The 24,681-nt window shown below is 52.5% G+C and overlaps 1 protein-coding gene across 9 annotated transcripts in view; it reads left to right on the top strand.

Annotated features, from left to right (window-relative positions):
- STIM1 (stromal interaction molecule 1) overlaps positions 1-24,681 on the top strand; it is an 81,473-nt gene that overhangs the window by 48,450 nt on the left and 8,342 nt on the right. For 4 of the 9 annotated variants that reach the window (XM_054056416.1, XM_054056415.1, XM_054056412.1 and 1 more), the window contains 6 exons: positions 3,130-3,307; positions 7,974-8,141; positions 9,813-9,913; positions 10,968-11,203; positions 14,241-14,321; positions 17,576-17,969. In XM_054056416.1, coding sequence (XP_053912391.1) covers positions 3,130-3,307; positions 7,974-8,141; positions 9,813-9,913; positions 10,968-11,203; positions 14,241-14,321; positions 17,576-17,969 — 1,158 coding nt within the window. The remainder of the gene's footprint in view (positions 1-3,129; positions 3,308-7,973; positions 8,142-9,812; positions 9,914-10,967; positions 11,204-14,240; positions 14,322-17,575; positions 17,970-24,681) is intronic. The other 5 variants (XM_054056421.1, XM_054056420.1, XM_054056418.1 and 2 more) reach the window with 3 other exon arrangements.

The raw sequence follows: 24,681 nt of genomic DNA on the forward strand, positions 1-24,681 counted from the left end.
CACACGCTCCCTGCTCTTTGGTGGTGATGTGGTCGTTACTTGTACTTAGGATCATGGGATCATTGAAGTTAGAAAAGTCCTCTCAGCTCATCCAGTCCAACCATCAGCCCAACGCCCCCTTCCCATCCTTTGTTACTTGGGAGCACAGCCCAACCCCTACATGACTCCACCCTCCTTTCTGGGAGCTGCACAGAGCAATGAGGTCTCTCCTTAGCCTCCTCTTCTCCAGACTAAACAAACCCAGGGCCCTCAGCCGCTCCCACAATCCCTGCACTCCAGACCCTTCCCCAGTTCCGTTCCCTTCTCCAGGCACGCTCCAGCCCCTCAAGGTCTTTCCTGGAGTGGGGCCCAAAACTGAACCCAGGATTTGAGGTGCGGTCTCCCCTGAGTGCAGGGGGATGATGCCCTCCCTGCTCCTGCTGGCCACCCCACAGCTGATGGTGCTGATCCTTGCAGTGGGCCACATGAAAGCCTGGGTGGTAAAACCCCCTGCGCCTCCTTACAGTCCTGAAATATGGCAGTGAAGCCACTTGAGCACAAGTTATGATTTTCAACACTGATATCTCCTGCTCCTAGTAGGGCTTTATTGCTCACTGATGTGTAGCCTAGTGAAGCCGTCTGTGCTCCGATGTAGTTTGGTTTCCTTTCTGGAATGTTTTGTTTCCTTCACGGGAAGGGTTGTCCAGTGCTGCAGGGACTGCTCAGGGCAGTGGTGGAGTCCCCATCCCTGGAGGGATTAAAAACCTGTGTGGATGTGGTGCTTAGGGAAAAAGGTTTGGTGCTGGAGTTGGTGGTGTGGGTTTATGGTTGGACCTCATGATCTCAAAGGTCTTTTCCAACCTCAATGATTCCATGCTTCTGAAATACAAAGTTCATGTCTTTGCGCATCCTAGTGACAAGTGAAGATCTGTATTGAAGATCTTCCAATTGTTTTGAAGATGTCCTGAACTGTGAAGCCCCTAGATGGATCTCGGTTTCTTGCCCTCGTTCTGAGTGCAGCTCTAAATACTTTGTCACCTCATGGACCTCAGTGCACATGAAACCTGTGGTTTATCCGTAACCAATGTAAGAAAATCGGATCTTTGCTTCAGGGAAAAATGGCAGTAAGGGAAAATACAATGTTGGAGAAGCTTGGGAGATGTCTTAAGGAGTGTCTTAAGGATGAAATTCCTTCCCTCTCTACATCACTAGAGGGGAATTTCTCCTTTAAACAGAGATGTTTTGGAGCTTTGGGACTCTTAGGGCCCTAGTTTGGAAGGGCTGAGGCACAGGTCAGAGAGCATGGGTTTATCAGAGAGCTTGGAATGTCCTGGCAAGAGTCTCTTCAAGTTGGGAAGAAAAACACTTGAGCTTCTCAGCAGAGCTGGAAATTGGAAACGAGCCTTATCCAAGGACAAAGCCAACATCACAGTTGATGGGAGACCAGCCTGTCTAATTGGGTTTCATGGCCATCTGTGTGCAAGCAGGAGCTGAGGAAGAGAAGCCCTTGGCTGAGTAGCGAGTGGCTTCGCTGTTGATGTAATCAGTGGTGATGGGTGCCTGCAGCAAGACTGCACATGGGCTGGGCTCCATCACCCATCACACAGATGATGGACACATCATTGAGATGATGAACATCTCCACAAGTGCTGCAGGGACTGGTGTTTGTAGTGACTGAGGGTCAGCTTTTCCCTTTCTGTTAGTCCCCAGCTTGTCCAGGATAAGTGAGAGCTGCTTGGGGAGACCAGGAGGGATGAGGTCCTGCACTTGGGCCACTACAACCCCGTAAACAATCCAGGTCTGGTGAAGAGCAGCTGGAAAGCTGCCTGGCAGGAGAGGACCTGGGGTTGTTGGTCAACAGCAGCTGAACATGAGCCAGCAGTGGCCCAGGTGGCCAAGAAGACCAACAGCATCCAGGCTTGGATCAGCGATGGGGTGGCCAGCAGGAGCAAGGAAGGGATTGTCCCCCTGCACTTGGCACTGGGGAGGCTTCACCTTGAATCCTGGGTTCAGTTCTGGGCCCTTCACTCCAAGAAAGACCTTGAGGGGCTGGAGCACGTCCGGAGAAGGGAATGGGGAAGAGTCTGGAGTGCAGGGGTTGTGGGAGCAGCTGAGGGAGCTGGAGGTGCTTAGCCTGGAGAAGAGAAGGCTTAAGGTGAGACCTCATTGCTCTGTGCAGCTCCCAGAAAGGAGAGTGGAGCCAGGGGGCTGTCGGGCTGTGCTCCCAAGGAACAAAGGATAGGATGATAGGGTGGGCTGATGGTTGGACTGGATAAGCTGAGAGGACTTTTACAACTTCATCTTTTCTGTCCAACCATCAATCCAGCCCTGCTACATATACCACAAGACCATGTCCCCAAGAACAACATCTACTTGTCTTTTAAACCCCTCCAGGGGTGAGGACTCCACCACATCCCTGGACAGCCTCTGCCAGTGCCTGAAAACCCTTTCAGTAAAGAAATTACTCCCAATATCCAACCTAAATCTCCCCTGGAGCATCTTGAAGCCATTTCCTCTTGTGCTGTCACCAGCTACCAGGGAGAAGACACCAACCCATGCCTCCCACAACCCCCTTTCAGGCAGTTGTAGAGAGTGATGAGGTCTCCCCTCCATCTCCTCCAGACTAAACCACCCCATTCAATTCAGTTTCTTCTTGGGCATGGAGAACTTTCTCCTTGACTTTCCAAATGCAGATCTCTGTTCACATCAACGATGAGTAAATAAGAGCAGGGTTAGTCCAGATCATGGCCAGCCCTTGCCCCGTGGCTTCTTCAGCTGCAAGGCTAGAGAAGAACAGGCTGAGGGGAGACCTTATCACTGTCTACAACTGCCTGAAAGGAGGTTGTGGTGAGGTAGGTGTTAGTCTCTTCTCCCAAGTGATAGGTGATAGGACAAGAGGAAGTGGCCTCAAGTTACACCAGGGGAAATTCAGACTGGACATCAGGAGAAACTTCTTCACTGAAAGGGTTCTCAGGCACTGACAGAGGCTGTCCAGGCAGGTGGTGGAGTCCCCATCCCTGGTGGGTTTTAAAAGATGGGCAGATGTGGTCCTGAGGGATGGTTTAGTGGTGGACAGGTACAGTTGAACTTGATGATCTCCAAGGTCTTTTCCAACCTAGGGATTCTGTGATTCTTGTCTCTGTGTTGCAGACTGCAGAAGGCTCAAGAGGAGCATCGCTCCGTGGAGGTGGAGAAGGTGCACCTGGAGAAGAAGCTGCAGGATGAGATCAGCATTGCCAAGCAGGAGGCGCACCGTCTCCGAGAGCTGCGGGAGGGCACGGAGAATGAGCTGAGCCGGCAGAAATATGCTGAGCAGGAGCTGGAGCAGGTAAGGGTTCAGCAAAGTGGAAGCGCTTTCGTATGGGACGTGCCAGCAAGAGCCGCAGGTGGTTCCTCACTCTGCTTCATCCTCTGAGACATCCAGTGGTATTCGGCTTAGGACGCTCTCTCACCTTTGGTTTTCTGCTCTCCTTTTTCTGGTCCAAGCGCCTCTTCCACTACTCCACGTGTGACTAGGCTGTTGGGTGGCCAGGACTGTCTCAAGGGTGAGGTGATGCCACCATTCATCATCCCAGCTCTTGCTATAGAGGAGAAGTGTTGAACTTCACCTGTAGGTGCCTCTGATGGCTCCTAACTCCCTCTACAAGACATAAGCTCCTTCTTTTTTCCTTTTCATGGTTTTAGGAGGGATCTACAATGAGTTTGGTTGTGCTTCCTTGTTTTCTTGTGGATCAGAGCGGTGTAGGAATGTCCCAGGACATTCAGCACTAGATTCAATCTGTGCAGCAAGGTCTGAGTTCTTCTGCTGTTCCCAAAAGCATGACTTTTGAGTTTAGATTTGCAGGAAAATACACTCCCAAATCACATATAACGTCAGCCGAGACAGACTCTTGTATGTCGTGCTGGTGCTGGCAAAATGAAACGGATCTGATCCTGAAGGATGCACAAAGGGAAGGTCCTACACCTAGGTTGGGGCAATCCATGGTTTCAATGGATGGGGAACATTTGGGAGCAGCCCTGAGGAGGAGGACTTGGAGTTCTGGGGGAGGAGAACCTCAATGTGAGTTACCAATGTACACTCGCCCAGAAACCAACTGTGACCTGGGCTGCATCCAAAGCTGTGGGACCAGCAGGGCAAGGGAGAGGGTTCTGCCCCTCTGCTCTGGTGAGACCCCACTTGGAGCCCTGCGTCCTGGAGTCTTCAGCACAGGAAGGACATGGATCTGTTGGAGCGAGGCCAGAAGAGGTCATGGAGATGATGCAAGGGCTGGAGCACCTCCTGTACGAGCACAGGCAGGGTCTTGTCCTCTCCTATCCTCACCTTCACTTTGCATTTGGTGAGACACCCAGAGGAGACTTAAACACTTGTTCCTCAGAGGACTTCGGGAGGGATACAGTGCCAGGGTGAGTATTGGTTTTACCTCCTGACCCACACGGTGTGGCTGTAACCCCATCACTGTCCTGGAGAGTCAGAGACCACAGATAACATTAACCAGTCACTCCCACTGACCCCAAGATTCATCCCGTTTCAAGATATTCTTAGGTCCCGAGGACTATTAAAACAAGGCCTTCTTCTGACCTTCTTTAAGGTGATACTGGAGAGTTGGGAGCTCCTGCTGGAGTCAGGCAATCAAGATGGGGCAGCAGCGTGTTTCTGGGATGGTTCTCTCTTACTGGGATGTCCACACCAACCCTCTCTCCTTGGCAGGTTGTTCTCCTCTGGCCTGAGAGACATTCCTCGCTTTACAAATTGTTCCTCATTGTGGGCGAAATGGGATGTCAGAAACCTTCATGAAGGCTGTAGACACACAGTGACCCCTATTTGTGTTGGTCACCCGGGAGAACCAAGAGGGTCTGTGTGTTGGACAGTGCCGTGTGACACCTCATCTCAAGCACTTGTCCTTGGCTGTTGTCCTGCTCCACTTCCCTTTTCCACTTTTCCCTAAAAACCTTGTTCCCGTAGATGTTCTGAGCACTCCTCCACCCCAAGCACCTAGTGATAGGTCTCCTGCTTGTTCTCCCTATTCCTAAATCCCAGACGTGTATGGACAGTGGTTGGAGTTCTGTTTTGGGTGGGAGGTGCGCCTGGTGCTTCTGGGGTATAAGAGGGAAATCCAATCCTTCTGGGGCTGCAGGTTTAGATTGGTGACTTTTGGGGGTGATTTATGCTCAACGAGGAGAGCATGAAGGCTCTGCAGAGGGACCTGACCATGGGCTGGAGGGCAGGAAGGCTCTGTAATGGGACCTGGCCAGGCTGGATCCAAGGTATGAGGTTCAGCTATGCCAAGTGCTGTGTCCTGCACTTGGGCCAGTACAACCCCATCAACACTCCAGGTCTGGTGAAGAGCAGCTGGAAAGCTGCCTGGCAGAGAAAGACCTGGGAGTCTTGGTCAACAGAAGCTGAACGTGAGCCAGCAGTGGCCCAGGTGGCCAAGAAGGCCAACAGCATGCAGGCTTGGATCAGCCATGGGGTGGCCTTCAGGAGCAGGCAAGGGATCATCACCCTGCACTCAGTGCTGGTGAGATCACACCTTGAATCCTGGGTTCAGTTCTGGGCCCCTCACTCCAAGAAAGACCTGGAGGGGCTGGAGTGTGTCTGGAGAAGGGAACGAAGATGGGGGACTGGAGAGAGACTGAATGGAGACCTCATCGCTCTGCGCAGCTCCCGGCATGGAGGTTGTGGTGAGGTGGGTGTTGGTCTCTTCTTCAAAGGAACGAGGGATGGAATGAGAAGAAATAGCCTCAAGTTGCACCAGGGGTGATTTAGTCTGGTCATGAGGAAAAATTCCTTCCTGGAAAGAGTGGTGGAGCCCTCACAGAGGCTTCCCAGGGTAATGGTGAAGTCCCCATCCCTGGAGGGGTTCAAAAGATGGGTGAACAGGGAGGTCAGGGATTGGTTCAGTGGTGTTCAGATACGATGTGGCTGGATGATCTCAAAGATCTTTTCCAACCAAGCGATTCAATGATCCTAACCAGTTGGTTTTGCCTCGCAAGGAGTTTACGCCTGCACCAGACTCGGTGAAACGTGACCGCGTTAAATAACCCATTGAGGGCAACAATCCAAGGTTGAGCAACCTTTTCAAACAATGTTATCTTCAGTCCCCTGGCGGCTCTGTGGGAAACAAGGAGGCACCAGGGAGGGTGGGGATGAGGGTGGCTGTGAGGAGCACACGTCGGGCATTGGGAAGGGCCTGGGGCAGTGCCCAAGTGGATTGCTGGGAGCTCCCCCGGCCTCCGTGCTGGGTCCTGAGGAACAGGGTGAGGCAATGGGACAGAATCACGGAATTGCTTAGGTGGGAAAAGACTTTTGGGATAATTGAGAAGACCTTTACGACATTTCTGCACTTGCAGCCCAGAAACGAACTGTGTCCTGGGCTGCATTCAAAGCTGTGGGACCAACAGGGAAGGGAGGGGATTCTGGCCCTCTGCTCTGCTTTAGTGAGACCCCACCTGGAGCCCTGTGTCCAGCTCTGGAGTCCTTAGCACAGGAAGGACATGGAGCTGTCAGTTCAGGTCCGAAGGAGGCCACGATGATGACAGAGCCGGAGCACCTCCCATCCGAGGACAGGCTGGGAGAGTTGGGGTTGTTTAGCCTGGAGAAGAGAAGGTTGTGGGGAGACCTTAGAGCAGCTTCAGTATGGAAAGGGGCTCCAGGAAAGCTGAGGAGGTGCTCTTGATCAGGGGGTGCAGGGATGGGATGAGAGGAACAGTTTTGGTCTGCAAGAGGGGAGATTGAGATGAGATCTTAGGGAGAAATATTTTGTCATGAGAGTGGGGAGGCTCTGGCCCAGGTTGCCCAGAGAAGTGGTGGCTGCCCCATGCCTGGAGGTGTTGAAGGCCAGGTTGGATGTGGCTTGGAGCCTCCTGATGCAGTGGGAGGTGTTCCTACCCGGGGCAGGGGAGTGGAAGTGGGTGGGCTTTGAGGTCCCTTTCCACCCATCCATTCCCCGATTCTGTGATTATCACCCACTTTGTTCTAACATTGTCACCACTTCCATCTCTCATGCATTTTCATATAAAGGAGAGTGGAGCTGGCAGGGAAGCTGAGCCTGCAGAAGTTGCTGGCTCCAGACGTGTTCTTTCTCCTCATGACCGAGCAGCACATGTTTTCTGTCTAAATATTTTCTTCACCTGATCCAGCGCCAACGACACCTAACTAGCTTCTCCTGATGAGCTGCCTTTGGCAAGCTTCTCCTAATGAGTTCCACCTGACAAGCTCTGAGCTCCTCCTGATGAGCTGCCCTTGCTTGGCTCTGCAGTTGCAGAGGAGACCAGCACCTCCTCCACCTTGGTAGGAGGAGCCGTGGGGTCTGCAGGGTGGGCAGTGAACGCTGCAGAGTTTTCTCTGTACCTTGAACATCCTCGCCTAACGTTGAATAATGCTTGAACTGACTTGTGTGTCGTGATTCAGCTCTGGAGGGGTCAGGGCTGTTTGAGCCGATGGGAAGAGATGAACCAGGGCAGCTCTGAAGGGTTCAGACCTGTTTGAGGTAGAGGAACTGACGGGAAGAGGTGAGCCAGGGCAGAGAGGGGGGATTTAGATAGCATATCAGGAAGGAATTCTTCCCTGTGAGGATGGTGAGGCCTTGGCCCAGGTTGTCCAGGCAAGTTGTGGATGCCTTATCCCTGGAGGTGTTGAAGGCCGGGTTAGATGGGGCTTGGGGCAACTTGATGCAGCGAGAGGTCTTCCTGCCCATGGCTGGGGGTGGAACTGGATGAGCTTTGAGCTCCCTTCCAACCCAAACCATTCCATGATTCCATTATTCTATGGGGTCACCACCCAAACCATTCTGTGATTCTGTGATGCCACCACACCTTCTATGACCTTAGTTTCTGCTAGAAGTAGGATTAAGCTCTGAGGAGTCTTTTTCTTTCCTATGTTCTGATGCCTTAAGCAGTCTGTGTTGGCAATTAGCAGTTGTGATGCCCTAACAGGAGTGCAGGCTGTCCCGGCTGTCCCCACTGCTGCTGAAATGCTCTCTGTTCTCTCCCAGGTGCGGATGGCGCTGAAGAATGCCGAGAAGGAGCTGGAGTCCCACTGCAGCTGGGCTGCGCCCGAAGCCCTGCAGAAGTGGCTCCAGCTGACCCATGAGGTGGAGGTCCAGTACTACAATATCAAGAAGCACAATGCGGAGAAGCAGCTGCTGGTGGCCAAGGAAGGGGTGAGATTTTCAACATTTTGTGCTGGATTTTCTCCTCACAGCCATGGGGAAAGGTTTGGGGAAGGAGACATGCAGTGCTACAGACTAGGGGAAGAGTGGCTAGGAAGCTGCTTGGAGGAGAAGGACCTGAGGGTGTTGATTGACAATTGACTGAACATGAGCCAGCAGTGTGCCCAGGTGGCCAAGAAGGCCAGTGGCATCTTTGCCTGTATCAGAAACAGCGTGGCCAGCAGGTCCGGAGAGGTTATTCTGCCGCTGTACTCAGCACTGGTGAGGCCACACCTTGAATACTGTGTTCAGTTCTGGGCCCCTCACTACAAGAAGGATGTTGAGGCTCTGGAGCATGTCCAGAGAAGAGCAATGAAGCTGGTGAAGGGGCTGGAGGACAGGTCTTATGAGGAGTGGCTGAGGGAACTGGGGTTGTTTAGCCTGGAGAAGAAGAGGCTGAGGGGAGACATTACTGCTCTCTACAATTACCTGAAAGGAGGTTGTAGAGAGGAGGGTTTTGAGGTCGCTTCCAACCCAACGCATTTCATGATTCTATAATTAGTGCTTAGTGATAAGGAATAGCTGCTTGTGGCACGGCAAGAAAAAATCCTCTGCTCAAACCTGGTTTTATTATGGACATTTGAACATTGTCATGGTTTTCTTTTTGCCTTCCGAGCCCCTGGTTTGCCTTTTGCAAGTCTCTAGTGAATGCTACTGAATCCGTGAACCAGAGCTTCATGTGGAGACTTTAATTCTTGTACATTTGCTGTGACACAAAGGGGAGGCCAAAAAACTCAGCCCCAAGCCAAGGAGCCTCCTCAGACCAAGAAACCTCCCCAAACCCACTGCCCTAGGGCATGAACAGCATTTCTGGGGTGGTGTCCTCATGGAAAGACAAAGCCAAGCTCTATGGAAAAGCGATTCCCTATGTGAAGTTGCTGGTGTTGTTCCTTCCAGCTGTTGGGAAACCAGGAAAAGGAATCGGAGAATGAATCATAGAATGGTTTGAGAGTGAAGGGACCTTAAAGATCATCTTTAAGGCTATAAGGCTCACAGGAGATCTTATAGTGACTTTCCAGTACCTGAAGGGGGCCTACAGGAAAGCTGGAGAGGTGCTAATCACAAAGGCTTGTGGTGATAGGATGAGGAGGAATGGGTACAAACTGGAGAGAGGCAGATTTAGGCTAGACATTAGGAAGAATTTCTTCACCACGAGAGTGTTGAGGCACTGGAACAGGTTGCCAAGAGAAGTTGTGGATGCCCCATCCCTGGAGATGTTCAAGGCCAGGTTGGATGGGGCCTTGGGCAGCCTGATTTAGTGGGATGTCCCTGCCCATGGTAGAGGGGTTGGAACCAGATGATCTTTAAGGTCCCTTCCAACTCTTAACTATTCTATGATTCTAATTCCAAGCCCCCTGTCTGTGACACGTCCTGCTGGATCAGGCTCCTTAAGGGCCCATCCAACCTGGCCTAAGGAGCCAGGGCAGAGCACGGACTCCACAGCTGCTGGAGAATTCCTCACCTGCCCTGTGAGGAAGGAGAACATCCCTCCCTAAAACCCGATTCCCGCAGTTTACACGGGTGCCAACAGCTGCGGGAACTATTTCTGTCTCAGCCCAGCAAGGACGTTCCTGTCCTGGTCATCATCTTCTTCCCATAACCTTTTCTCTGTTGATGTTCCAGGCTGAGAAAATCAAGAAGAAGCGGAACACCTTGTTTGGGACATTTCATGTCGCTCACAGCTCGTCTCTAGATGATGTTGACCACAAAATCTTAACTGCAAAGTGAGTGTCGCTCAATTTGTTGTCTCTGCCTGCCCTTCCAGTACCATGGACACACGGGACCACAGCACCTGCCAGGGCTTTTGGACTCAGTTTGCTGAAATTCCATTGGTTGCAGTTTGCTAGGGTTGGCCTTGCTCCTTCTTATCCATAAGGTTTGGTTTTATTGGTGGGAATCAAACTGTGGCAGCTATGGAGAGCAATTAAATGTCCTGTGCAAACGAGGATGCAGCGATTAATGCTGATATTTCAGTCCTTGCTGTTTTGTTTAAGGTCTTTTTTAAGGCCAAGGTCCTACACCAGGGTTGAGACAACCCTCAGCACAAATCCAGCCACGGTGGAGAATTGGGAGCAGCCCTGAGGAGAGGGACTTGAGGTGCTGGGGGAGGAGAAGCTCAACATGAGTCAGCAATGTGAGCTCACAGCCCAGAAACCACCTGTGACATGGGCTGCATCCAAAGCTGTGGGACCAACAGGGAGGGAATGAATTCTGCCCTTCTGCTTCGCTCTGGTGAGACCCCACCTGGAGCCCTGCGTCCATTTCTGGAGTCCTCAGCACAGGAAGGACATGGAGTTGTTAGATCAGATCTGGAGGAGGCTATGGAGATGATGCAAGGGCTGGTGCACCTCCTGTCTTAGGACACGCTGGGAGAGTTGGGGTTGTTCAGCCTGGAGAAGAGAAGGCTGTGGGGAGAACTTAGAGCAGTTTCCAGTATGGAAAGGGGCTCCAGAAAAGCTGGGGAGGTGCTCTTGATCAGAGACTGCAGAGATGGGATGAGGGGAATGTTTTTGAGCTGCAAGAGGGGAGATTGAGATGAGATCTTAGGGAAAGATATTTTGCTGTGAGGCTGGGGAGGCTCTGGCCCAGGTTGCCCAGAGAAGTGGTGGCTGCCTCATGCCTGGAGGTGTTGAAGGCCAGATTGGACGTGGCTTGGAGCCCCCTGATCCAGTGGGAGGTACTCCTGCTCATGATCTTCCCCTTTGAGTCCCTTCCAACCCAAACCATCCCATGATTTTCTCTTCATTCCATCCCTTTTTCCCTGTCTGATCCCTGCAGGCAAGCACTGAGCGAGGTGACAGCGGCACTGCGGGAGCGCCTACACCGCTGGCAGCAGATCGAGCTGCTCTGCGGCTTCCAGATTGTCAACAACCCAGGCATTCACAGCTTGGCGTCTGCCCTCAACATTGACCCCAGCTGGATGGGCACGCCGCGGCCAAACCCCTCCCACTTCATCATGACTGATGATGTGGACGATCTGGATGAAGAGATTGTGTCTCCCATGTCCATCCAATGTACGTAGTCCACATTGGCCAGGCACGGGGAGGCCACGGTTGCCATGGCGCCAGGCAATGTGCTGGGAGGGATGAATGCATCTCAGCTCAACCTGATCTCCTCTGGAGCCAAGGGAGTAGTGGGAAGATGGGCTAGGGGAGGGTTAGGTTGGGCATAAGGAGAAGGTTATTCCCCAAAAGGGTGGTGGAGCATTGGAACATCTCCCCAGGGAAGCAATCGCTGTGCTGAGCCTGATAATATTCCAGCAGCGTTTGGCCAATGCCCTTGGCCACATAGTGTGAACATTGGGGTTGTCCTGTGCAGGGACAGGAGCTGGACTCAATGGTCCTTGTGGGTCCCTTCCAACTCAGTTTGTTCATTGATTCTATGCTAAGGTGGTTTTAAGTGATCAAAGGCAAATTGTCAGGGTCAGGAATGTCCGTAAGTGCCAGACCACCACTTCTGGCATTGCCTGGAACCTGGTACTTCCAGCAGAACCAATGTTTTGTGAGTGTTACTGGTCACCAGTCAATCCTACACGCGCTGCTCTTTCCAACTCACTGAACTGAAGCAAACTATAAACAAAGAAAACATTGGCTAAGGACCTTGTTTGGGGTAGAAAGGGACCTGAAGATGCCCCCTCCTCGTGCGCAGCTTTGGAACTCCACCCCTTTCCATACGGTATGGGTCTGGGGTGATGGTGCCCACCTGTAGCGACCCATGAAGCACCTCTGGAGCCCCAGGCCCCCTTCTTGCATGTGTGTTCTCTCTGGTGACCAGTGATAGGACTTGAGGGAATGGCAGGAAGATACACCAGGGGAGGGTTAGGTTGGACATTAGGAAAAGGCTCTTCACACAGAAGATGGTGGAGCTCTGAAAGAGCTCGCAGGGAAGCTGTTACGGTGCCCAGCCTGACAATGTTCCAGCAGGGTTTGGCCAACACGCTCAGCCACACTGTGTGAAGGCCGGGGTTGTCCTGTGCAGGTACAGGAGTTGGACTCAATAGTCCTTGTTGGGTTCCTTACAGCTCAGGACATTTGATGATTCCTTGTGTCTGTAGTCACCAAGGGGAGCGTTCTCTCCAGCTTTATTGCTGGCTGTTCCTACACCAAGTGCATCAGCTTGAGGAGGGAAGAATGGGGCTGCTGGAGAGGGAGGGTGGATGCCAATAGCATCTGGGATTGGATCAGCCATGGGGTGGCCAGCAGGAGCAGGGCAGGGATTGTCCCCCTGTGCTGGGGAGGCTGCACCTTGAATCCTGGGTTCAGTTCTGTGCACCTCATTCCAAGAAAGACCTTGAGGGGCTGGAGTGTTTCTGGAGAACAGAGCTGGGGAAGGGTCTGGAGTGAGTGGTTATGGGAGCAGCTGAGGGCCCAGAGGGTGTTTAATGTGGAGGAGGCTGACGGGAGACCTCATTCACTCTGTGCGTCTCCTGCAAAGGAGGTTGGAGCCAGGTGGTTGCTGGTCACTTGTCCTAAGGAACAAGGGATAGGACAAGAGGAAATGGCCTCAAGTTGTGCCAAGGGAGGTTTAGATTGGATATTGGGAACAATTCCCTCATGGAAAGAGTGGTGAAGCCCTGGCAGAGGCTGCCCAGAGCAGTGGTGGTCTCCCCATCCCTCAAGGGGTTCAGAAACCATGTGGTCATCACGCTTGGGGACAGCGTTCAGTCGGCACGGGGAGGCTGGGCTGACGGTTGGACTGGGTGAGCTGAGAGGGATTTTCCAACCTTAATGTACCTTCCATATGAGGACAGGCTGTGAGAGTTGGGATTCTTCAGCCTGGAGGAGAAAAGAAGGTTGTGGGGAGACCTTTGAGCAGCTTCCAGCGTGGAAAGGGGCTCCAGGGAAGGGGCTCTTGATCAGGGAGTGCAGGGATAGGATGAGTGGAGTGGTTTTCAGCTGAAAGAAGGGAGATTGAGATGAGATCTTAGGGAGACATATTTTGCTGTGAGAGTGGAGAGGCCCTTGACCCAGGTAGCCCCAAGAAGTGGTGGCTGCCCCATGCCTGGAGGTGTTGAAGGCCATGTTGGATGGGGCTTTGAGCCTCCAATCCAGTGGGAGGTGTCCTTGCCAATGGCAGGGAGGGTGGAACTGGATGGGCTTTGAGATCTTTCCAAGTCAAACCTTTCCTTGATTCTATGAAAACCAAGTCTGTTTAACGAAGCAGGAGGGGGAACAGAAGAGCCTTGGGGCTGCGGGAGATGCCTGTAGGTGCTATCACCATCCCTCCCTCACAGTTCAGGGCTCCCGTGTAGGTGCTGTGAAGGTCTGCAAGCGAGTGCTGAGGTTATGGAGGGGATAAAGACCAAGGATCTGGGCAGCCTGCAGGATATTAAGGCAGGAGGAACAAGGTGTTTGCTTATTTCCTGGGCCCAGCAGGCACGGAAGGTGGACCTGACGGTTTGTGGTGCGCAGGGAAAGTTCTAAGCCTCCAACAGGTCACATTGTCCTCTGTGATTATCGGATTAGAACCAAAGCTGGGCAGCTCTAATAAAACACTTGCAAAGCTGTGAGCTGTCCTGCAGAGAGGGACAGGTGAAGAAATGCCTTGTTTGACACCTCAAGGTCTCAGAGCTGCAGCGGATGGGAGCTCTGAGACTTTAAACCTCAGTTTCTTTGTGCCTTGCTTTTAACCCTTAAACCAGGTTTGTGCCATGGGCCCTTGCAGGTCCCGTCACCCCAGCTCCGTGCTGCGGCGCAGATCCACCTCCCTGTGGGAGAGAACCTCACATAGCAAAACCCGAGGTCTCAAAGCAAGGGAATATTTGCCTTTCCCTCAAGGATTTTTCTTTCTTTGTGCCCAGAGCAGCTTCAGGAGGGATGCATGGAGCTTTTCCTCCCCAGTGGCTGCCAACTGCCCTGATGGTTCTCTCTGGAGGTGGTCAAGGCCAGGTTGGATGGGGTTTGGAGTAACCTGATCAAGTGGGAGGTATCCCTGCCCGTGGCAGGGGGTGGAACTGTATGGGCTTTGCGGTCCCTTCCACCCCAAACCATTCCATGATTCTACAATTCTCCCAGTAAATCACATTTCTCTTTCCTGCTCCGCCCATCCCAGACGCAGCCTGGCTTTTTGGGCGCAGGTTCAGTGACCGCTCGTCCCTGTCCTTGGAGGATCAGTCCCTCTGGAAATACCCTGGTTTGGTTCTTTTCCATTATTTTTGTTCCTCCCTCTGCCCTTTTTCTGGACTAAAAACACATACCCACCTTTTCCAACTTTATGGCACAGAAAACTAATGAATGTTCCTCTCCTCGCTGAGCCATAGGCGTCACTTCTAACCCTAGGAAGAGCCTGGTGGGATGAAGAAGAATCAGAGGTTACTGTAGATCTCATGTGCTGCTGGGTTTTGCTTTGTCAAACAATACAGTTAGGAAACTGGAAGGGTTGTTTGGACTTTTTTCTACCCCTGCAGTGGAGATGGGATTCAACCAGGCTAAATGCCAGGTCCTGCACTTGGGCCACAACACCACCATCAACGCTCTAGGTGTGGGGAGGAGCAGCTGGAAAGGTGCCTGGCAGAGAAGGACTTGGGAGTGTTAGTCAGCAGTGGCTGAACATGAGCCAGCAGTGGCCTAGGTGGCCAAGAAGACCAACAGCATCCATGCTTGGATCAGCAATGGGGTGACCAGCAGGAGCAGGGTAGGAATTGTCCCCCTGCACTTGGTGGTGAGGAGGCCACACCTCGAATGCTAGGTTCAGTTCTGGGCTCCTCGCTCCAAGAAAGACATCGAGGGGCTGCAGCATGTCTGGAGAAGGAAACGGAGCTGGGGAAGGGTCTGGAGTGCAGGGGTTGTGAGAGCGGCTGAGGACCCTGGGCGTGTTTAGTCTGGAGAAGAGGAGGCTGAGGGGAGACCTCATTGCTCTCTGCAGCTCCTGGAAAGGAGATTGGAGCCAGGCTGGGATCGGGCCCTGCTCCCAAGGGATGGGATGAGAGGAAGTGGCCTCAAGTTGCACGAGGGGAGGTTGAACTTGGATCTTGGGAGAAATTCCTTCATCAAAAGCTTGTCCAGCACTGGCAGAGGCTGTCCAGGGCATTGGTGGAGTCCCCATCCCTGGAGGGGTTTAGAAGACGAGATGCTAAGGTTTCACAGTGGACAGGTACAGTTAAACTCCATGATCTCAAAGATCTTTTCCAACCCAATGATTCCATGATGCTATACTTCTGTGATGGATTCAGACTGGACCAGGAGGTGGTAATAACATCCCCTGTCCCATCCCACCTCTCTGTCCACACTAGCTTTGCTCGCAGCCCCCTTTATTCTTCTCCATCCCGTTCCACCTTGGAGACGCTGACTTTCCTGGGTTTGAGTGGAAGCTTTTCCTTGTCAGAATGCTGTGGGATACCTGCCTTTGTGGGATGGAGGAAGATGAGGCTGCAGACCAGGCTTGTGTGGTAGTGGTCTTGCTCAGGATGATGGGCAGGTTGATTAAACCCACAGCAGAAACCCATCACCCCAGTGAGTTGCTCTGCAGAGCCTAGATCCCGTTTGCTCCTCAAACCAAGCTTCCAAAGCTGCATACTTGGCAGCAGCAGCAGGGATGTCGGGATTAGCTGCCATTCTGCCGTGGGGGGCGGTGTCGCTGCAGGAGAGCAGGAACGGTCCCACTTCTGTCTGGTCACGCGCTCCCCTTGCCTCCTCTCAGAATCCCCACTGAAGCAAGGGATTGTTTCCCACCTTGGCTCCATAGGACTGGATTTCACTTCATTCAGCGCTGGAGCTCAAAGAGAAAATCAAAGCCTTGAGCTGGAAAGTGGGTGGTGTGAAGAGCAAGGAGTTTGCAGGTGGAGCAAGAAGGAGCAAACCTGAGTGGTGGGAGGTGTTCAAGGCCAGGTTGGATGAGGCTTTGGAGCCCCCTGATCCAGTGGGAGGTGTCTGTGCTCATGGCAGTGGGTGGAACTGGATGGGCTTTGAGGTCCCTTCCAACCCAAGCTGTTCCAGGACTTTGTGACCTGTGAGAGAAACTATGCTGAACCTTGGCGTAATGAGGCAGCAAAGGTGCCGGAGTTCTTCTCACTTGTCCCTTTTTTCCACTTGAAATATGTCCTTATGGTGATGACTCAGCACCGGAGCTGTGCTGGCAGAGGAGCAGGAGACTTGTGTCTTCTGGCTATGTGGTTTGATAGCAGTGAGCTGCTGGTTCTTCAATTCCCGAAGGAGCTCTCCTTCTATTCCATCTCTTCGCTTACCTCTCTCTTCACTCTTTTAACCCGTTTTTTTTAACCTTCATTTCTTACACGCACAAGACATCTTGTAGAGGAGTCGCACCTGGTGGGTTAAACACGACCTGTCTGGTTGCCTGCAGGGTGGCGATGCAGCCTGGTGCATCCTTAGTTTTCCATGCTCTGCCCGATGGAAACGAGAGTGCAGAATACCCCACGTCGGTGCAGGGACCTCCCAGGCTCTGGCTCTTTGGGAAGGTGTGAAGCAGAGGGAGCATAGGCTGGGTGCAGCGGGACTGGGCAGCTTCTACCCTCTGCCAAGCATGTAGCTTCAGAGATCACTGTGATCATTAAAGGCTCTCATTGGACGGTGAAGGACACAGCCTCCTTCATTTCTCCAAACCAAGATGGGTTTGCAATTAGAGAAACACATTTTTCCAATCGAGTGCCTCCGATCAGTGAGTTAATGGTCACCAACTGGGAACAAACGGCAGCACTTCTGGACCAGAGCTGGAATTCCAGTGTGGAGTGATGCTGAAGCCTGTGCCCACACAGTCCATGTCCCAGTTATGTCTGCCTTGCAGCGGGGGACGAGGCTGGGAGCTTTTTTTCCCTGCTCCTGAGCAGAAAGCTGTGCCTCACAGCTCCATTTTCAGTCCAGCATTCCTGCCCTTCGCTCTGACTGTGCCAGCAGCAGGGGCAGATGGGATAGTGCTCCCCTCACCAGCATTAGCTGCCTCCATCTGAGCTCCTTTTTGAGGCTTTGTAGGGGAACCAGAGCTGCCAAGGCTTAGAGCATCTGTGGGATGTGGGTGTCTACGTTTGGATAAAATGAATCCTGGCCTGAAAGTGCTGCCTTCTTCCTGTTTCCATGGGTGGTGGTGCTGATGTGAAGCCAGGTGGGATGAACCATGCAGCCAGGTTCTGCTTCACCAAGATGATCTGATAAGGCGTTCAGAAAGCACCGACAGCAGGGTTGCCAGGAGTCATTTTCCATGGGCTGGGCATTAATCCAGCATGTCAAGCAGTCGCGCCAGCTTCACATTGCTTCTGCATTAAAACCAACCCAACCACAGCACAAGGTGGGGCAGCTGCTGTGGCCTGAGCCAGTGTCCCCGTGACTGAGGGCACAGCGCTGGTCCTGGCCACCAGTGGCAGCTTCATCGCGGTGCTGATTTGACATGCGGTCTCTCCAGCTGCATTCACCGTTCTCTCCTTTCTCTCCCCACAGCTCCTGCCTTGCCTGGCACAGTTCGGCAGCGCCTGGTGGACCCCCAGCACGCCCACGGATCTCAGAGGTTGGTAGAGAGTTACGTGCAAGGCCAGAATGAGTCGGGCCAACCTGCCCACTACCGGGCAGGCAGAGTCTCTCTTCGTCGAATGCACAGCCTCTCCTCTGGACAGTCTTTCAGTTCTGACCTTCCTGGCACCAACCCATCATCTGCTGCCACCACCACCACCTCTTGCTCTTCATCTGCCTCCACTGCATCTGCTCCTGCTTGCCATGTCCACCCTACCTATTACCACCACACCACCTCCTCTTATTTCCTTCAGATGGACTCCATCCCTGATCTGCCCCCTCCTGATGTCACTTCTGGAGTTCGCTGTCATACTGAGAGCTTTGGGTACATCGCAGTTTCTTTCCTAGCTCCCTGTTTCCTGCTGTGCCTCAGAGCCAATGCTTGCTCAGGTGCTTTTCCTCCTGCATCCCCTGCACCCTTTTCCTTTGGGTCTTTTTGTTTTATTATCTATCCATGCCTTTTGTTTCTTCGCCTGCTTTCTGGTAACTGGTGGAGGATGCTCCTCGGTGCATCTCCATATCTGTAAACCTCGCTGGGGCACAAACCAAAGCAGTGCTGTTGTTTAACTGCAATCAAGAGCTCCCACGCATGCATTTATCGCTAAATGAGTCCATGTTTTGCTGATGAGAGGGAAGGCAACGCCACCGATCTGACAAACGCTGATCTTGTTTGAAGCTGTGACCTTTTTGGGATCCTCTCAAGTGAGCTGCAAAGGGAATGTGATAGCTTGGTGCGATGGGATGGGTGTTGGTGCTGCTGGAGGATTTGAGGTCTGGGCTCATTTTAAGACTTGGCAGAAAGCAGGATTTAGGAATTCCGTGTTTCAGAGCAGGTTCCACCTCTGTTTGGGTTGAGGATGAGGAACAGGTTCCACCTCTGTTTGGGTCGAGGATGAGGAACATGTTTGTTTTGGCTGAGGAGTAAGGAGGAGAGCAGGGTGTTGCTGCATCCCTGGCTTTAACTTGGTCCCTTTTCAGTGAGCGATGGCTCCTTGGAGACCCATGGACAACAGGATCCAAGGGACTGGTTTTCATCGTGTCCCTAAATCTGCGACCTCTCCTGAGTCGCCGCACAGGCCTTAGAGCCATGAAAGGCTGGGTGGGCCACGGAGATAGGGATCCATCTGGTGGAACTGGGGTGCTGTGTGGTGTTCTCTGGCAGTGATCCCAGCTCAGAAACATTGTGTGGCCTAAAGCAGAGGATTGGGTGGTCCTGTGTGGCTTTCTGCCGCACAAGGTCCACGGGCAGCAGCTGTTAGAGGTCCTCGCCCCATGTGTGACATGGATGGAGCAGCCTCAGAGCACTTCTGGGTGGTCTACTGTTCAGGGGTGTTTGCAGGTGCTGGGTGTGAGGATGTTGGCATTGGAAGGTGGAAGGGCTGTGATGTACCCTCAGGGAGCCCCATCCTCCTGCGCAGCCTGTGCCTACAGCCATGCTGTTTCATTGTACCGTTCCATACTTTCTCCTTGGTGAAACTGTCTCCTGTTTGAAGACTATTTTGGAGATCTGAGTTGGAATTGGATGATCTTTAACGGCCCTTGATGTCCTTTGATGTCTCTTTATCCAGGCAGGACAGTATTCCAGGTCACCACAGCTCCATTTCTCTCAGCATGATGTACCATGACTCCTATATCTATAGGACCTGGCAGCCTAAGAGACCAAGAAGGCCAGTGGCATCTTGGCCTGAATCAGAAACAGGGTGGCCAGCAGGAGCAGGGCGGGATTGTCCCCCTGCACTTGGTGCTGGGGAGGCTGCATTTTGAATCCTGGGTCCCTCACTCCAAGAAAGACCTGGAGGGTCTGGAGTGCGTCCAGAGAAGGGGACGAAGCTGGGGCAGAGTCTGGAGTGTGGGGATTGTGGGAGCAGTTGAGGGCCCAGGGGGTGTTTAGTCTGGAGAAGAGGAGGCTGAGGGGAGACCTTATAGCTGCCTTGAAATGAGGTTGTAGGGAGGTGGGTGTTGGTCTCTTCTCCCAAGGAACAAGGGATGGGATGAGAGGAAATGGCCTCAGATTGTGGCAGGGGAGGTTTAGATTGGGTATTGGGAAAAATTCCTTCACAGAAGGGGTTTCAGGTGCTGGCAGAGGCTGCCCAGGGAGGTGGTGGAGTCCCCATCCCTGGAGGGGTTAAAAAACCAGGCAGATGAGGTACTCAGGGATGGTTTAGAGGTGGACAGGTGTGGTTGGACTTGATCTCAAAGATCTTTTCCAGCCAAATGATTCCATGATTCTACAACCTCATCTTGCAGGCGTGGGGTCTCTCCTGACATCGTTTGTGGTCTCTCTTCTCAATGCCTTACTCTCTGCAGCTTGTGGGTCCAGAGCATCCCTGAGCCCTAGCAGTGTCTGTAGGATTCTGGATTCTGGAGCACTGGGGTGGGAATTCCTGCTCTGCTATGGACAATTCAGTCTTGGTTGATCAAATCATGTTTGGTTTGGGATTATGAGAAGCAGCATGATGAAAATGTAGATTAATTATTGCCAGTTTGAGCTTGGTTGCAGCTGTCCAGATTTGACTGGTGAAAACTGGGAAGGCTTCTGGTAGCATCACAGTCTCTGTTTCCCACTGACCTCCCAGTCTCCATAGCCAGGAGGGAGCATGAAGGCTGATGGATTGGATAAAAAATAGCTGATAAACATGATTTTTGTGTCAGCTGAGGCTATGAAACGCTTGGTTCCTGGCCAGCTTGGGGGTCTCAGTCCCTGGGAGCATCAGCGGGAAACATGGGGTGGCTTTGGGGTCCCAGTTAGAAATGGCAGTGATAAAGAGTCATCGTTAGGAGAACATACACAGGGTCTTCTCATTCCCCACAGAGATGTCCAACCCTCGCTGGTTGCTGTGCAGCGGGAAGTGGAGCTGTCTCCTTCCTGTACCCATAGCGTTGATGAAGACAATTGATTTAGCAACAGCATTGTGCTGAGGAAGAACTTCTCACCTGGGATTGACTTCAACTATGCCATAGCAGCCAATTCCAAAATCCATGGTCATCCATTCTCTGTCCATTCCAGAAATGAAGAACTGAGTGCCCAAACTTGTTCTTCTTTGGTTGCTTTTGGTTTTTCTGTCCCAACTGCGTCATCCCAGCTAGACACCTACAAGTCTATGGGGCCAGATGGGATCCACCCAAGAATATTGAAGGAACATCATCTTCCAGCGGTCCTGGCTGACTGGGCAAGTTCCACTGGACTGGAGGCTGGCTGATGTTGTGCCCATATACAAGAAGGGTTGCAGGGAGGATCCAGGGAACTACAGGCCTGTCAGTCTGACCTCAGTGTCGGGGAAAGTCATGGAACAGGAGATCTTGAGTGCTATCATGAAGCACATGCAAGAGAAGTGGGTGATCAAGCCCAGTCAACATGGGTTCATGAAAGGCAAGTCTTGCCAAACTAACCTGATCGCCTTCTATGACAAAGTGACTCGACTACTGGATGGGGGAAAAGTCTGTGGATGTAGTCTTCCTAGACTTCAGTAAAGCCTTTGACACAGTTTCTCACAGCATTCGGCTTCAGAAACTGTCAGCCTCTGGCCTGGACAGGTGCACAGTCTCCTGCCTTGAAAACTGGTTGGGCCCAGAGAGTGGTGGTCAATGGAGTTAACTCCAGCTGGAGGCCAGTTACAAGTGGGGTTCCCCAGGGCTCAGTACTGGGTCCAGCTCTGGTCAGTGTCTTTATCAATGACCTGGATGAAGGCACTGAGTGCACTCTAGCAAGTTTACAGATGACACTAAGCTGGGTGGAAGTGTGGATCTGATGGAGGGTGGGGAGGCTCTGCAAAGGGATCTGGACAGGATGGACCGTTGGGCTGAGACCGATGGCATGAGGTTTAACAAGGCCAAATACTGGGTCCCGCACTTGGGGCATAACAACCCTATGCAGTGCTACAGACTAGGAGAAGTCTGGCTAGAAGAAAGCTGCCTGGAGGAGAAGGACCTGAGGGTGTTGGTTGACAGCTGACTGAACATGAGCTGGCAATGTGCCCAGGTAGCCAAGAAGGCCAATGGCATCTTGGCTTGTATCAGAAACGGCGTGACCAGCAGGTCCAGGGAGGTTATTCTCCCTCTGTACTCAGCACTGGTGAGGCCGCACCTTGAGTACTGTGTTCAGTTCTGGGCCCCTCACCACAAGAAGGATGTTGAGGCTCTGGAGCGTGTCCAGAGAAGAGCAACGAAGCTGGTGAAGGGGCTGGAGAACAAGTCTTATGAGGAGTGGCTGAGAGAGCTGGGGTTGTTTAGCCTGGAGAAGAGGATGCTGAGGGGAGACCTTATTGCTGTCTAAAACTACCTGAAAGGAGGTTGTGGAGAGGAGGGAGCTGGCTTTTTCTCCCAAGTGACAGGGGACAGGACAAGGGGGAATGGCCTGAAGCTCCGTCAGGGGAGGTTCAGGCTGGACATCGGGAAAAAATTTTTCATGGAAAGGGTCATTGGGCACTGGAATAGACTGCCCAGGGAGGTGGTTGAGTCACCTTCCCTGCAGGTGTTTAAAGGATGGGTGGCTGAGATGCTGAGGGTCATGATTTAGGGATTGTTAGGAATGGTTGGACTCGATGATCCAGTGGGTCCTTTCCAATCTAGTGATTCTATGATTAGTAGACCCTGCTGAGATGCATCCCTGCAAACACCAGCCAACAGCGTCCCACCGCACCAAGCAATGCATTCCTCTTTCTCTTGCATACAACCAAGTCACTCTCCACAGCCTCCCAGCGAGGCCAGCAGTACAGATAGGGAGGTTGAGGTGGAGAAAGGCTTGCCAGGGAGTCGTGGCCAAGGATGAAAGCAGAACCTAAATCCTCGGCTCCCTCGGTTGGAGGGTAGGGCTGCTGAGTCACTTTACCGTCTCTTGTCTCCATTGGAAGCCAATGCTGGTGAGACCTCAGCAAAGAAACCGTCTCAAAGCACAGGGGTCGCTCATCTCCACATGAGCCGTGTCTGGTGTGGGATTCTATGGGGGTTAATGTGGTAGGGTGTCGCACTCCAATGGAGACAGAGTAGGACCCAGAACTGCACTTACACAGTTAAGTTTATTACCTATTAGGTTACGATTCTAAGACAAGAATATTAGCTTAAGTCCAGACCAACATCAGTGTCCTGTCAGGGTTTGTGAGGGACTGTACGACCTGTCCAGAGTCCAGTGACAAAGTCTTTATAGATGTTTCCACGAGGTTGCTGCAGGTGAAGTTTTGCAGACACTCCGGTGGTGTAGGGATTGGATCCCTGATGTTATATTGATGTCGGCAGGCATCTCAGACTAGCTGAGAGGGAGCTCCGATTATGACCTGCTTCTCTTATCCTCTTGTAGTTCATTCTGGAATGATAACATCTGGGGTACCAGTTGGCCCAGCTCCTTATCTTCTTTACCTTTCATGGCTATAAATTGGAGGGGGGCAGATTTAGACTGGACAGCTTGGATGAGGCTTGGAGTGCCCTGATCCAGTGAGATGTGCCCCTGCCCATGGCAGGGGAGTTGGAATTAGATCATCTTTAAGGTCTCTTCCAACCTAAAACATTCTATGTTTCTCTGATTCTATTCATAAATCTTATGAACACTTCTGCCTTGAGGTTCGTCTCCAAGTCTTTGTTCTGTGGCTGTGGTGGAACTCTGTTATATCATGCAGGAAGGGGTGACCGGGGGCTAGCTTGGTCATCCTGATAGACAATGAGTGGTGGAGACATAATGGCTACTTTCATTCTCCCCCACTCCTTACTACACACATGGATTTTGATGTGACTGCTGATGTGGAGTGGCCACCAGACCTTGGCCTCACTCCCCTCCACCCCACAACTCCGCAAAGCAGTAGCCATCTTCAGCAGCTTCAAGGCAGAGTGTTATCATAGAATGATAGGATGGTTTGAGTTGGAAGGGACCTTAAAGATCATGCAATTCCAACCCCCCTGCCATGGGCAGGGACACCTCCTACTGGATCGAGGGCTCCAAGCCCCATCCAACCTGGCCTTGGAGATCTCCAGGGATGGGGCAGCCACAACTGCCCTGGGCAAGCTACTCCAGTGTCTCACCACCCTCATTATGAAAAATTTCCTCCTTATATCTGGTCTAAATCTTACCCCTTCCAATTTAAAGGCCTTCCCCCTTGTCCTGTCACTCCATGCCTTTGTAAAAACTCCCTCCCCAGCTTTCCTGGAGGCCCTTTAGGTACTGGAAGGTCGCTATATGGTCTCCTTGGAGCCTCTTCTTCTCCAGACTGAAGAACCCCAACTCTCCCAGCCTGTCCTCCTACAGGAGGTGCTCCAGTCCTCCTGTGTGTTATAGGGTCCTCCTCTCCAGGCACGGCCGGTGAATTACTTCCCTCCCCTCCTCACTGTCTGCTTCTCTTTTGCAATCGGCTTCAGAGGATCCAGTGCAAATCAGGTCAGAGCGGTTGTGGGTTTGGAGCCTGAATGCGTGGGGTTTTGTTACCAGAGGGGACCCAGATTCCCCAGGGAGGGGGAGAAGAGGTGGAGGGTGCTGCACGCACTGAGGTTTCTGTTGCCTGCTTCATGTGGTGCCTGCAGCTAAACCTGCTGGAGATGGGAGCGTAGGAGCGAATGCCTGCACCGGTGGCCCTTCTCTAGCGGGGAAGGGAGGTGGAACCAAAGCAAAGGGAGGGCATCAGGAATCTGGTGAAAAGGGTCATTCCTGAGGTAGTGAAGTCCATACAAGGCAGAGACCAAGCCCTGCATTAGCGTTCAACACCCTTGAGCCACTCCTGAGCTTTCCCAAACCCCTTTTCCTGGGTTGTGCAGACACCAGGAGCCCACCAGGAGGAATCAAAGCAAAAGGAGAGTGTCAGGAATCTGGTGAAAAGGGTCATTCCCAGGTATTAAAGTATTGGAAGGGAAGGAGTTACTGTTGGATTGGCATCACTTAGGCTGTTTCTAAGCTGGTGCCGTGCTGAGCACAGCAGAATAACCAAGCCCTACAAAAAAAATCTGATTCTACCTTCAGGGAAGCCTTTGCTGCCCTGGTTGCAGGCGCTGGAGAGGTCTGAGATTTACAGCCCTGCAGCCCCAGGAACTCTTGGTCCGGGGCAGGCAGCGGTGGAGGC

This window comes from Cuculus canorus, chromosome 1 (assembly GCF_017976375.1).
Source record: "Cuculus canorus isolate bCucCan1 chromosome 1, bCucCan1.pri, whole genome shotgun sequence".
Classification (NCBI taxonomy): domain Eukaryota; kingdom Metazoa; phylum Chordata; class Aves; order Cuculiformes; family Cuculidae; genus Cuculus; species Cuculus canorus.